General features: G+C 36.1%; 1 protein-coding gene across 1 annotated transcript in view; it reads left to right on the top strand.

The window, feature by feature from the left end:
• The window catches only part of LOC135571056 (prominin-1-A-like), a gene marked incomplete at its 3' end in the record, with an annotated part of 56,252 nt that extends 41,404 nt beyond the window's left edge, over positions 1-14,848 (top strand). Inside the window, exons 8-10 of the mRNA XM_065016863.1 lie at positions 9,508-9,531; positions 10,082-10,299; positions 14,774-14,848. Of these exons, the coding sequence (XP_064872935.1) occupies positions 9,508-9,531; positions 10,082-10,299; positions 14,774-14,848 (317 nt within the window). The remainder of the gene's footprint in view (positions 1-9,507; positions 9,532-10,081; positions 10,300-14,773) is intronic.
• Between the last annotated feature and the right edge of the window lie 2,652 nt (positions 14,849-17,500).

Below are 17,500 nucleotides of genomic sequence, written 5' to 3'. Positions count from 1 at the left end.
TTATAACACTCCGTATCACCTTCATAACACATGTCTAATACCTTTATAACACCCTTATACCATCTTTATAACACCCCTATACCATCTTTATAACACATTTATAACCTGCTTATCCAGAGCGACTTCCAGTTCGTGCTTTCATCTTCAGGTCGTTAGGTGGGACAACCACACAACAGCACTACATGGTCAGAGATGGCATTATAATGCATCGCTACAGCTACTACAGTTATAGCATTATAATGCATCGTTACTGCTACAACATTATAATACCTCATTACTGCTACAACATTATAATACCTCATTACTGCTACAACATTATAATACCTCATTACTGCTACAACATTATAATACCTCGTTACTGCTACAACATTATAATACCTCATTACTGCTACAACATTATAATACCTCGTTACTGTTACAACATTATAATACCTCATTACTGCTACAACATTATAATACCTCATTACTGCTACAACATTATAATACCTCATTACTGCTACAACATTATAATACCTCATTACTGCTACAACATTATAATACCTCATTACTGCTACAACATTATAACATTATAATACCTCGTTACTGCTACAACATTATAATACCTCATTACTGCTACAACATTATAATACCTCGTTACTGCTACAACATTATAACATTATAATACCTCGTTACTGCTACAACATTATAATACCTCATTACTGCTACAACATTATAACATTATAATACCTCGTTACTGCTACAACATTATAATACCTCATTACTGCTACAACATTATAATACCTCATTACTGCTACAACATTATAATACATCGTTACATGCTACAACATTATAACATTATAATACCTCGTTACTGCTACAACATTATAACATTATAATACCTCATTACTGCTACAACATTATAATACCTCGTTACTGCTACAACATTATAACATTATAATACCTCGTTACTGCTACAACATTATAATACCTCATTACTGCTACAACATTATAATACCTCATTACTGCTACAACATTATAATACCTCGTTACTGCTACAACATTATAATACCTCATTACTGCTACAACATTATAATACCTCATTACTGCTACAACATTATAATGCATCGTTACTGCTACAACAGTTATAACATTATAATACCTCATTACTGCTACAACATTATAATACCTCGTTACTGCTACAACATTATAATACCTCATTACTGCTACAACATTATAATACCTCGTTACTGCTACAACATTATAACATTATAATACCTCATTACTGCTACAACATTATAATACCTCATTACTGCTACAACATTATAACACCTCATTACTGCTATAACATTATAATACCTCATTACTGCTACAACATTATAATACCTCATTACTGCTACAACAGTTATAACATTATAATACCTTGTTACTGCTACAACATTATAATACCTCGTTACTGCTACAACATTATAATTACTGCTATAACATTATAATACCTCATTACTGCTACAACAGTTATAACATTATAATACCTCATTACTGCTATAACATTATAATACCTCGTTACTGCTATAACATTATAATACCTCATTACTGCTACAACATTATAACATTATATTACCTCGTTACGGCTACAACATTATAATACCTCGTTACTGCTATAACATTATAATACCTCGTTACTGCTACAACATTATAACATTATAATACCTCGTTACTGCTACAACATTATAATACCTCATTACTGCTATAACATTATAATACCTCATTACTGCTACAACATTATAATACCTCATTACTGCTACAACATTATAACATTATAATACCTTGTTACTGCTACAACATTATAATACCTCATTACTGCTACAACAGTTATAACATTATAATACCTTGTTACTGCTACAACATTATAATACCTCGTTACTGCTATAACATTATAATACCTCATTACTGCTGCAACATTATAACATTATATTACCTCATTACTGCTACAACATTATAACATTATAATACCTCGTTACTGCTACAACATTATATTACCTCGTTACTGCTACAACATTATAACATTATAATACCTCGTTACTGCTACAACATTATATTACCTCGTTACTGCTACAACATTATAACATTATAATACCTCGTTACTGTTACAACATTATAATACCTCATTACTGCTACAACATTATAATACCTCATTACTGCTACAACATTATATTACCTCGTTACTGCTACAACATTATAATACCTCGTTACTGCTATAACATTATAATACCTCATTACTGCTACAACATTATAATACCTCATTACTGCTACAACATTATAATACCTCGTTACTGCTACAACATTATAATACCTCGTTACTGCTACAACATTATAATTACTGCTACAACATTATAATACCTCGTTACTGCTACAACATTATATTACCTCGTTACTGCTACAACATTATAACATTATAATACCTCGTTACTGCTACAACATTATAATACCTCATTACTGCTACAACATTATAATACCTCGTTACTGCTACAACATTATAATACCTCATTACTGCTACAACATTATAATACCTCGTTACTGCTACAACATTATAATACCTCATTACTGCTACAACATTATAATACCTCATTACTGCTACAACATTATAATACCTCATTACTGCTACAACATTATAACATTATAATACCTCATTACTGCTACAACATTATAATACCTCATTACTGCTACAACATTATAATACCTCATTACTGCTACAACATTATAATACCTCATTACTGCTACAACATTATAATACCTCATTACTGCTACAACATTATAATACCTCATTACTGCTACAACATTATAATACCTCATTACTGCTACAACATTATAATACCTCATTACTGCTACAACATTATAATACCTCATTACTGCTACAACATTATAATACCTCATTACTGCTACAACATTATAATACCTCATTACTGCTACAACATTATAATACCTCATTACTGCTACAACATTATAACATTATAATACCTCATTACTGCTACAACAGTTATAACATTATAATACCTTGTTACTGCTACAACATTATAATACCTCGTTACTGCTATAACATTATAATACCTCATTACTGCTACAACATTATAACATTATAATACCTCGTTACTGCTACAACATTATAACATTATAATACCTCGTTACTGCTACAACATTATAGCATTATAATACCTCATTACTGCTACACCAGTTATAACATTATAATACCTCATTACTGCTACAACAGTTATAACATTATAATACCTCGTTACTGCTACAACATTATAACATTATAATACCTCGTTACTGCTACAACATTATAATACCTCGTTACTGCTACAACAGTTATAACATTATAATACCTCATTACTGCTACAACAGTTATAACATTATAATACCTCGTTACTGCTACAACATTATAATACCTCATTACTGCTACAACATTATAACATTATAATACCTCGTTACTGCTACAACATTATAATACCTCGTTACTGCTACAACATTATAACATTATAATACCTCATTACTGCTACAACATTATAATACCTCATTACTGCTACAACAGTTATAACATTATAATACCTCATTACTGCTACAACATTATAATACCTCGTTACTGCTACAACATTATAATACCTCATTACTGCTACAACATTATAACATTATAATACCTCATTACTGCTACAACATTATAATACCTCGTTACTGCTACAACATTATAATACCTCATTACTGCTACAACATTATAACATTATAATACCTCATTACTGCTATAACATTATAATACCTCGTTACTGCTACAACATTATAATACCTCATTACTGCTACAACATTTATAATACCTCATTACTGCTACAACATTATAATACCTCATTACTGCTACAACATTATAATACCTCATTACTGCTACAACATTATAACATTATAATACCTCATTACTGCTATAACAACATTATAATACCTCGTTACTGCTATAACATTATAATACCTCATTACTGCTACAACATTATAATACCTCATTACTGCTACAACATTATAACATTATAATACCTCGTTACTGCTACAACATTATAATACCTCATTACTGCTACAACATTATAACATTATAATACCTTGTTACTGCTACAACATTATAATACCTCATTACTGCTATAACATTATAATACCTCATTACTGCTACAACATTATAACATTATAATACCTCATTACTGCTACAACATTATAGCATTATAATACCTCGTTACTGCTACAACATTATAATACCTCGTTACTGCTACAACAACAGTTACTGCTACAACATTATAATACCTCATTACTGCTACAACATTATAACATTATAATACCTCATTACTGCTACAACATTATAACATTATACCTCATTACATTACTGCTACAACATTATAATACCTCATTACTGCTACAACATTATAACATTATAATACATTATAATACCTCATTACTGCTACAACATTATAAACATTACTGCTACAACATTATAATACCTCATTACTGCTACAACATTATAACATTATAACATTATAATACCTCATTACTGCTACAACATTATAATACCTCATTACTGCTACAATTTAACATTATAAACATTACTGCTACAACATTATAATACCTCATTACTGCTACAACATTATAACATTATAATACCTCATTACTGCTACAACATTATAATACCTCATTACTGCTACAACATTATAATACCTCATTACTGCTACAACATTATAAACCTCATTACTGCTACAACATTATAATACCTCATTACTGCTACAACATTATAATACCTCATTACTGCTACATACCTCATTACTAACATTATAATACCTCATTACTGCTACAACATTATAATACCTCATTACTGCTACAACATTATAACATTATAATACCTCATTACTGCTACAACATTATAATACCTCATTACTGCTACAACATTATAATACCTCATTACTGCTACAACATTATAATACCTCATTACTGCTACAACATTATAATACCTCATTACTGCTACAACATTATAATACCTCATTACTGCTACAACATTATAACATTACCTCATTACTGCTACAACATTATAATACCTCATTACTGCTACAACATTATAATACCTCATTACTGCTACAACATTATAAACGTTACTTACAACATTATAATACCTCATTACTGCTACAACATTATAATACCTCATTACTGCTACAACATTATAACATTATAATACCTCATTACTGCTACAACATTATAATACCTCATTACTGCTACAACATTATAATACCTCATTACTGCTACAACATTATAATACCTCATTACTGCTACAACATTATATTATAATACCTCATTACTGCTACAACATTATAATACCTCATTACTGCTACAACATTATAATACCTCATTACTGCTACAACATTATAACATTACTGCTAATAAACATTATCATTACTGCTACTACATTATAATACCTCATTACTGCTACAACATTATAATACCTCATTACTGCTACAACATTTAACATTATAATACCTCATTACTGCTACAACATTATAATACCTCATTACTGCTACAACATTATAACATTATAATACCTCATTACTGCTACAACATTATAATACCTCATTACTGCTATAACATTATAACATTATAATACCTCATTACTGCTACAACATTATAATACCTCGTTACTGCTACAACATTATAACATTATAATACCTCATTACTGCTACAACATTATAATACCTCATTACTGCTACAACATTATAACATTACTTACAACATTATAACATTATAATACCTCATTACTGCTACATTATAACATTATAATACCTCATTACTGCTACAACATTATAACATTATAATACCTCATTACTGCTACAACATTATAATACCTCATTACTGCTACAACATTATAACATTATTACTCGTTATTACAACATTATAACATTATAATACCTCATTACTGCTACAACATTATAACATTATAATACCTCATTACTGCTACAACATTATAATACCTCATTACTGCTACAACATTATAACATTATAATACCTCATTACTGCTACAACATTACTGCTACAACATTATAATACCTCATTACTGCTACAACATTATAACATTATAATACCTCATTACTGCTACAACATTATAATACCTCGTTACTGCTACAACATTATAACATTATAATACCTCGTTACTGCTACAACATTATAACATTATAATACCTCGTTACTGCTACAACATTATAACATTATAATACCTCGTTACTGCTACAACATTATAACATTATAATACCTCGTTACTGCTACAACATTATAACATTATAATACCTCATTACTGCTACAACATTATAACATTATAATACCTCATTACTGCTACAACATTATAATACCTCGTTACTGCTACAACATTATAACATTATAATACCTCGTTACTGCTACAACATTATAATACCTCATTACTGCTACAACATTATAATACCTCATTACTGCTACAACATTATAATACCTCATTACTGCTACAACATTATAATACCTCAACATTATAACATTATAATACCTCATTACTGCTACAACATTATAACATTATAATACAACTACCTCATTACTGCTACAACATTATATTATATACCTCAACATTACAACATTATAATACCTCATTACTGCTACAACATTATAACATTATAATACCTCATTACTGCTACAACATTATAATAACATTATACAACAACATTATAATACCTCATTACTGCTACAACATTATAATACCTCATTACTGCTACAACATTATAACATTATAATACCTCATTACTGCTACAACATTATAACATATATACCTCATTACTGCTACAACATTATAATACCTCATTACTGCTACAACATTATAACATTATAATACCTCATTACTGCTACAACATTATTATACTGCTACCATTATAACATTATAATACCTCATTACTGCTACAACATTATAATACCTCATTACTGCTACAACAACATTATAATGCTACAACATTACAACATTATAATACCTCATTACTGCTACTGCTACAACATTATAACATTATAATACCTCATTACTGCTACAACATTATAACCTCGTTACTGCTACAACATTATAATACCTCACATTGCTACAACATTACACAACATTATAATACCTCATTACTGCTACAACATACATTATAACATTATAATACCTCATTACTGCTACAACATTATAACATTATAATACCTCATTATACTGCTACAACATTATAATACCTCATTACTGCTACAACATTATAACATTATAATACCTCATTACTGCTACAACATTATAACATTATAATACCTCATTATGCTACAACATTATAATACCTCATTACTGCTACAACATTATAACATTATAATACCTCGTTACTGCTACAACATTATAACATTATAATACCTCGTTACTGCTACAACATTATAACATTATAATACCTCGTTACTGCTACAACATTATAACATTATAATACCTCATTACTGCTACAACATTATAATACCTCGTTACTGCTACAACATTATAATACCTCGTTACTGCTACAACAGTTACAACATTATAATACCTCGTTACTGCTACAACATTATAATACCTCATTACTGCTACAACATTATAATACCTCATTACTGCTACAACATTATAATACCTCATTACTGCTACAACATTATAATACTGCTACAACATTATAATACCTCATTACTGCTACAACATTATAATACCTCGTTACTGCTACAACATTATAATACCTCATTACTGCTACAACATTATAATACCTCATTACTGCTACAACATTATAACATTATAATACCTTGTTACTGCTACAACATTATAACATTATAATACCTCGTTACTGCTACAACATTATAATACCTCGTTACTGCTACAACATTATAATACCTCATTACTGCTACAACATTATAACATTATAATACCTCATTACTGCTACAACATTATAACATTATAATACCTCATTACTGCTACAACATTATAATACCTCATTACTGCTACAACAGTTATAACATTATAATACCTCATTACTGCTACAACAGTTATAACATTATAATACCTCATTACTGCTACAACATTATAATACCTCATTACTGCTACAACATTATAATACCTCGTTACTGCTACAACATTATAACATTATATTACCTCGTTACTGCTACAACATTATATTACCTCGTTACTGCTACAACATTATAATACCTCGTTACTGCTACAACATTATAATACCTCGTTACTGCTACAACATTATAATACCTCATTACTGCTACAACATTATAACATTATAATACCTCATTACTGCTACAACATTATAACACCTCATTACTGCTACAACATTATAATACCTCGTTACTGCTACAACATTATAATACCTCATTACTGCTACAACATTATAATACCTCATTACTGCTACAACATTATAATACCTCATTACTGCTACAACATTATAACATTATAATACCTCGTTACTGCTACAACATTATAACATTATAATACCTCATTACTGCTACAACATTATAATACCTCATTACTGCTACAACATTATAACATTATAATACCTCATTACTGCTACAACATTATAATACCTCGTTACTGCTACAACATTATAACATTATAATACCTCATTACTGCTACAACATTATAATACCTCGTTACTGCTACAACATTATAACATTATAATACCTCGTTACTGTTACAACATTACAACATTATAATACCTCGTTACTGCTACAACAGTTATAACATTATAATACCTCATTACTGCTACAACATTATAATACCTCGTTACTGCTACAACATTATAATACCTCGTTACTGCTACAACATTATAATACCTCATTACTGCTACAACATTATAACATTATAATACCTCGTTACTGCTACAACATTATAGCATTATAATACCTTGTTACTGCTACAACATTATAATACCTCGTTACTGCTACAACATTATAATACCTCGTTACTGCTACAACATTATAACATTATAATACCTCATTACTGCTACAACATTATAACATTATAATACCTCATTACTGCTACAACATTATAATACCTCATTACTGCTACAACAGTTATAACATTATAATACCTCATTACTGCTACAACATTATAATACCTCATTACTGCTACAACATTATAACATTATAATACCTCATTACTGCTACAACATTATAATACCTCATTACTGCTACAACATTATAATACCTCATTACTGCTACAACATTATAACACCTCGTTACTGCTACAACATTATAATACCTCATTACTGCTACAACATTATAACATTATATTACCTCGTTACTGCTACAACATTATAACATTATAATACCTCATTACTGCTACAACATTATAATACCTCATTACTGCTGCAACAGTTATAACATTATAATACCTCATTACTGCTACAACAGTTATAACATGTGGTCTTAGTTCTTCTGTCATGTTGACGTCTGTCTCTGTGTTCTTCTGTTTCCAAGGCAAAGTGGAGAACGCCGTTAAAGGTAACAACATAATAGAAGTGTCATTTAACCTCTCAGACTGGTCGCCAGTGGTGTCAGTATTAGAACTGATCTCCAGTCAGTGGTGTCAGTATTAGAACTGATCTCCAGTCAGTGGTGTCAGTATTAGAACTGACCTCCAGTCAGTGGTGTCAGTATTAGAACTGACCTCTAGTCAGTGGTGTCAGTATTAGAACTGACCTCCAGTCAGTGGTGTCAGTATTAGACGTGACCTCCAGTCAGTGGTGTCAGTGTTAGAACTGACCTCCAGTCAGTGGTGTCAGGATTAGAACTGACCTCCAGTCAGTGGTGTCAGTATTAGAACTGACCTCCAGTCAGTGGTGTCAGTGTTAGAACTGACCTCCAGTCAGTGGTGTGTCATGCCCTCACCTCACATGACCTCCTCTCCTCTCCTCTCCTCTCCTCTCCTCTCCTCTCTCTCCTCTCCTCTCCTCTCCTCTCCTCTCCTCTCCAATCATCTCCTCTCCTCTCCAATCATCTCCTCTCCTCTCCTCTCCTCTCCTCTCCTCTCCTCTCCCCCTGTCCTCCGTAGCTCTGCGTGAGTCTAAGGAGGCGTTGGAGAGTGTTAGTTCGTCGTTGGACGTTCTTCATGAGGGAACGTCTCGTCTGGCGCTCCGTCTGACGTATGAACGGACCTCCCTGTCCAACACCCTGTCTGATCCGGCCTGCACCAACGGAGCTGTTTCACGCACCTGCAACAATATCCGCATTACACTCCCACAGCTGGGAATCAACAGCAACTTCTCTGGGGTACCTACACACCTGCTACACCATCCACATTACACTCCCACAGCTGGGAATCAACAGCAACTTCTCTGGGGTACCTACACACCTGATACAACATACACATTACACTCCCACAGCTGGGAATCAACAGCAACTTCTCTGGGGTACCTACACACCTGCAACAACATCCACATTACACTCCCACAGCTGGGAATCAACAGCAACTTCTCTGGGGTACCTACACACCTGCCTGATACAACATCCTCATTACACTCCCACAGCTGGGAATCAACAGCAACTTCTCTGGGGTACCTACACACCTGTAACACGATCCACATTACACTCCCACAGCTGGGAATCAACAGCAACTCCTCTGGGGTACCTACACACCTGTAACACCATCCACATTACACTCCCACAGCTGGGAATCAACAGCAACTTCTCTGGGGTACCTACACACCTGCAACAACATCCACATTACACTCCCACAGCTGGGAATCAACAGCAACTTCTCTGGGGTACCTACACACCTGTAACACCATCCACATTACACTCCCACAGCTGGGAATCAACAGCAACTTCTCTGGGGTACCTACACACCTGCTACAACATCCACATTACACTCCCACAGCTGGGAATCAACAGCAACTTCTCTGGGGTACCTACACACCTGCTACAACATCCACATTACACTCCCACAGCTGGGAATCAACAGCAACTACTCTGGGGTACCTACATACCTGCCTGATACAACATCCACATTACACTCCCACAGCTGGGAATCAACAGCAACTTCTCTGGGGTACCTACACACCTGCCTGATACAACATCCACATTACACTCCCACAGCTGGGAATCAACAGCAACTACTCTGGGGTACCTACACACCTGCCTGATACAACATCCACATTACACTCCCACAGCTGGGAATCAACAGCAACTTCTCTGGGGTACCTACACACCTGCCTGCTACAACATCCACATTACACTCCCACAGCTGGGAATCAACAGCAGCTGGGGAACACAACACAACATCCACATTACACTCCCACAGCTGGGAATCAACAGCAACTTCTCTGGGGTACCTACACACCTGCAACTCCATTCAAACTACACACTAAACATGCTAAACACTGAACATGCTAAATACTAAACATGCTAAATAATAAACATGCTAAACACTGAACATGCTAAACACTAAACATGCTAAACAGGAAACATGCTAAACACTAAACATGCTAAACACTAAACATGCTAAACACTAAACATGTTAAACACTAAACATGCTAAACACTGAACATGCTAAATACTAAACATACTAAACTTGCTAAACATGCTAAACACTAAACATGCTAAACACTAAACATGCTAAACACTAAACATGCTAAACACTAAACATGCTAAACACTAAACATACTAAACATACTAAACATACTAAACATGCTAAACATGCTAAACACTAAACATGCTAAACACTAAACATGCCAAACATGCTAAACACTAAACATGCTAAATACTAAACATACTAAAAATGCTAAACATGCTAAACAATAAACATGCTAAACACTAAACATGCTAAACACTAAACATGCTAAACATGCTAAACATGCTAAACACTAAACATGCTAAACACTAAACATGCTAAACACTAAACATGCTAAACACTAAACATGCTAAACACTAAACATGCTAAACACTAAACATGCTAAACACTAAACATGCTAAACACTAAACATGCTAAACACTAAAACATGCTAAACACTAAACATGCTAAACACTAAACATGCTAAACATTAAACATGCTAAACACTAAACATGCTAAACACTAAACATATTAAACACTAAACATGCTAAACACTAAACATGTTAAACATTAAACATGCTAAACACTAAACATGCTAAACACTAAACATGCTAAATACTAAACATGCTAAACACTAAACATGTTAAACACCAAACATGCTAAATACTAAACATGCTAAACACTAAACATGCTAATTAATAAACATACTAAACACTAAACATGCTAATTAATAAACATGCTAAACACTAAACATGCTAAACATTAAACATGCTAAACACTAAACATGCTAAACACTAAACATGCTAAACACTAAACATGCTAATTAATAAACATACTAAACACTAAACATGCTAAACACTAAACATGCTAAACACTAAACATGCTAAACACGAAACATGCTAAACATGCTAAACACTAAACATGCTAAACATGCTAAACACTAAACATGCTAAACACTAGACATGCTAAATACTAAACATGCTAAACACTAAACATGCTAAACACTAAACATGCTAAACACTAAACATGCTAAACAAGGAACATGCTAAACACTAAACATGCTAAACAAGGAACATGCTAAACACTAAACATGCTAAACAAGGAACATGCTAAACACTAAACATGCTAAACAAGGAACATGCTAAACACTAAACATGCTAAACAAGGAACATGCTAAACACTAAACATATTAAACACTAAACATGCTAAACACTAAACATACTAAACATATTAAACACTAAACATGCTAAACATTAAACATGCTAATTAATAAACATACTAAACACTAAACATGCTAATTAATAAACATGCTAAACACTAAACATGCTAAACACTAAACATGCTAAACACTAAACATGCTAAACATTAAACATGCTAAACACTAAACATGCTAAACACTAAACATGCTAAACATGCTAAACAATAAACATGCTAAATACTAAACATGCTAAACACTAAACATACTAAACACTAAACACGCTAAACACTAAACATGCTAAACACTAAACATACTAAACACTAAACACGCTAAACACTAAACATGCTAAACACTAAACATGCTAATTAATAAACATACTAAACACTAAACATGCTAAACACTAAACATGCTAAACACTAAACATGCTAAACACTAAACATGCTAAACATTAAACATGCTAAACACTAAACATGCTAAACACTAAACATGCTAAACATTAAACATGCTAAACACTAAACATGCTAAATACTAAACATGCTAAACACTAAACATACTAAACACGCTAAACATGTGCTACAATTTCAATTTGCAACAATGTACATATTTCCTTGGTACTTGAATGATTTATTCTCTCTCAAATTGAAGGTCATTATTGCCACAGGAAACATATGTGAACATCGCCAAAGCATGTAAGGTCATTATTGCCACAGGAAACATATGTGAACATCGCCAAAGCATGTAAGGTCATTATTGCCACAGGAAACATATGTGAACATCGCCAAAGCATGTAAGGTCATTATTGCCACAGGAAACATATGTGAACATCGCCAAAGCATGTAAGGTCATTATTGCCACAGGAAACATATGTGAACATCGCCAAAGCATGTAAGGTCATTATTGCCACAGGAAACATATGTGAACATCGCCAAAGCATGTAAGGTCATTATTGCCACAGGAAACATATGTGAACATCGCCAAAGCATGTAAGGTCATTATTGCCACAGGAAACATATGTGAACATCGCCAAAGCATGTAAGGTCATTATTGCCACAGGAAACATATGTGAACATCGAGTGTGGTGGTGGTACCTGTACCATATGTGAACATCGAGTGTGGTGGTGGTACCTGTACCATATGTGAACATCGAGTGTGGTGGTGGTACCTGTACCATATGTGAACATCGAGTGTGGTGGTGGTACCTGTACCATATGTGAACATCGAGTGTGGTGGTGGTACCTGTACCATATGTGAACATCGAGTGTGGTGGTGGTACCTGTACCATATGTGAACATCGAGTGTGGTGGTGGTACCTGTACCATATGTGAACATCGAGTGTGGTGGTGGTACCTGTACCATATGTGAACATCGAGTGTGGTGGTGGTACCTGTACCATATGTGAACATCGAGTCACAGTGGTCAGGTATTCTGCCACTCTCTGTTTAGGGTCAGTCACAGTGGTCAGGTATTCTGCCACTGTGTACTCTCTGTTTAGGGTCAGTCACAGTGGTCAGGTATTCTGCCACTGTGTCCTCTCTGTTTAGGGTCAGTCACAGTGGTCAGGTATTCTGCCACTGTGTACTCTCTGTTTAGGGTCAGTCACAGTGGTCAGGTATTCTGCCACTCTCTATTTAGGGTCAGTCACAGTGGTCAGGTATTCTGCCACTGTGTACTCTCTGTTTAGGGACAAATAGCATTCTAGTTTGCTCTGTTTTTTTGTTCATTCTGTCCAATATGTCAAGTAATTATCTTTTTGTTTATCTCTCCATCTCTCCGTCTCTCCGTCTCTCTCTCTCTCTCTCTCTCTCTCTCGCTCTCTCTCTCTTACTCTCTCTCTCTTGCTTACTCTCTCTCTCTCTCTCTCTCTTACTCTCTCTCTCTCCACCTCTCTCTCTCTCTCTTGCTTACTCTCTCTCTCTCTCTCTCTCTCTCTCTCTCTCTCTCTCTCTCTCTCTCTCTCTCTCTCTCTCTGTCTCTCTCTCCATCCCCTCTCTCTCTAGTTACCAGACGTCAGTCCCCAGTTGGCCAGTTTAGAGATTGTCCTGAAGACAGACCTCAGCAACATTTTACAGAAGGTACCATTCTGCTCTCTCCATCTCATCCTATATCTGTGGGCTGTGGGGGTGGGGGCAGTAACCAGGGGGTTGTCGGTTCGATTCCCAGGTCTCACTGACTGGTAAATGGAGGGTTGCAATGTATCATACCCCCCCTCCAGCTGCTCTGTCCCTGAACAATGCACTGCTGTGTGTCAGGTTGGATAATGTATCATATCCCCCCTCCAGCTGCTCTGTCCCTGAACAATGCACTGTGTCAGGTTGGATAATGTATCATATCCCCCCTCCAGCTGCTCTGTCCCTGAACAATGCACTGCTGTGTGTCAGGTTGGATAATGTATCATATCCCCCCTCCAGCTGCTCTGTCCCTGAACAATGCACTGTGTCAGGTTGGATAATGTATCATATCCCCCCTCCAGCTGCTCTGCCCCTGAACAATGCCCTGTGTCAGGTTGGATAATGTATCATATCCCCCCTCCAGCTGCTCTGCCCCTGAACAATGCCCTGTGTCAGGTTGGATAATGTATCATATCCCCCCTCCAGCTGCTCTGCCCCTGAACAATGTACTGTGTCAGGTTGGATAATGTATCATATCCCCCCTCCAGCTGCTCTGTCCCTGAACAATGCACTGTGTCAGGTTGGATAATATATCATATCCCCCCTCCAGCTGCTCTGTCCCTGAACAATGCACTGTGTCAGGTTGGATAATGTATCATATCCCCCCTCCAGCTGCTCTGTCCCTGAACAATGTACTGCACTGTGTGTCAGGTTGGATAATGTATCATATCCCCCTCCAGCTGCTCTGTCCCTGAACAATGTACTGCACTGTGTCAGGTTGGATAATGTATCATATCCCCCCTCCAGCTGCTCTGTCCCTGAACAATGCACTGTGTCAGGTTGGATAATGTATCATATCCCCCCTCCAGCTGCTCTGTCCCTGAACAATGCACTGCTGTGTGTCAGGTTGGATAATGTATCATATCCCCCCTCCAGCTGCTCTGTCCCTGAACAATGCACTGTGTCAGGTTGGATAATGTATCATATCCCCCCTCCAGCTGCTCTGCCCCTGAACAATGCCCTGTGTCAGGTTGGATAATGTATCATATCCCCCCTCCAGCTGCTCTGCCCCTGAACAATGCCCTGTGTCAGGTTGGATAATGTATCATATCCCCCCTCCAGCTGCTCTGTCCCTGAACAATGCACTGTGTCAGGTTGGATAATGTATCATATCCCCCCTCCAGCTGCTCTGTCCCTGAACAATGCACTGTGTCAGGTTGGATAATGTATCATATCCCCCCTCCAGCTGCTCTGTCCCTGAACAATGCACTGCTGTGTGTCAGGTTGGATAATGTATCATATCCCCCTCCAGCTGCTCTGTCCCTGAACAATGCACTGCTGTGTGTCAGGTTGGATAATGTATCATATCCCCCCTCCAGCTGCTCTGCCCCTGAACAATGTACTGTGTCAGGTTGGATAATGTATCATATCCCCCCTCCAGCTGCTCTGTCCCTGAACAATGCACTGCTGTGTGTCAGGTTGGATAATGTATCATATCCCCCCTCCAGCTGCTCTGTCCCTGAACAATGCACTGTGTCAGGTTGGATAATGTATCATATCCCCCCTCCAGCTGCTCTGTCCCTGAACAATGCACTGTGTCAGGTTGGATAATGTATCATATCCCCCCTCCAGCTGCTCTGTCCCTGAACAATGCACTGCTGTGTGTCAGGTTGGATAATGTATCATATCCCCCTCCAGCTGCTCTGTCCCTGAACAATGCACTGCTGTGTGTCAGGTTGGATAATGTATCATATCCCCCCTCCAGCTGCTCTGCCCCTGAACAATGTACTGTGTCAGGTTGGATAATGTATCATATCCCCCCTCCAGCTGCTCTGTCCCTGAACAATGCACTGCTGTGTGTCAGGTTGGATAATGTATCATATCCCCCCTCCAGCTGCTCTGTCCCTGAACAATGCACTGTGTCAGGTTGGATAATGTATCATATCCCCCCTCCAGCTGCTCTGTCCCTGAACAATGCACTGTGTCAGGTTGGATAATGTATCATATCCCCCCTCCAGCTGCTCTGTCCCTGAACAATGCACTGTGTCAGGTTGGATAATGTATCATATCCCCCCTCCAGCTGCTCTGTCCCTGAACAATGCACTGTGTCAGGTTGGATAATGTATCATATCCCCCCTCCAGCTGCTCTGTCCCTGAACAATGCACTGTGTCAGGTTGGATAATGTATCATATCCCCCCTCCAGCTGCTCTGTCCCTGAACAATGCCCTGTGTCAGGTTGGATAATGTATCATATCCCCCCTCCAGCTGCTCTGTCCCTGAACAATGCCCTGTGTCAGGTTGGATAATGTATCATATCCCCCCTCCAGCTGCTCTGTCCCTGAACAATGCCCTGTGTCAGGTTGGATAATGTATCATATCCCCCCTCCAGCTGCTCTGTCCCTGAACAATGCACTGCTGTGTGTCAGGTTGGATAATGTATCATATCCCCCCTCCAGCTGCTCTGTCCCTGAACAATGCCTGTGTCAGGTTGATAATGTACATATCCCCTCCAGCTGCTCTGTCCCTGAACAATGCCCTGTGTCAGGTTGGATAATGTATCATATCCCCCTCCAGCTGCTCTGTCCCTGAACAATGCACTGTGTCAGGTTGGATAA

The sequence above is a fragment of the Oncorhynchus nerka genome, unplaced genomic scaffold, assembly GCF_034236695.1.
Source record: "Oncorhynchus nerka isolate Pitt River unplaced genomic scaffold, Oner_Uvic_2.0 unplaced_scaffold_822, whole genome shotgun sequence".
Taxonomy (NCBI): domain Eukaryota; kingdom Metazoa; phylum Chordata; class Actinopteri; order Salmoniformes; family Salmonidae; genus Oncorhynchus; species Oncorhynchus nerka.
Note: the sequence above shows the minus strand (reverse complement) of the source record. Positions and strands in the feature narration are given on the sequence as shown.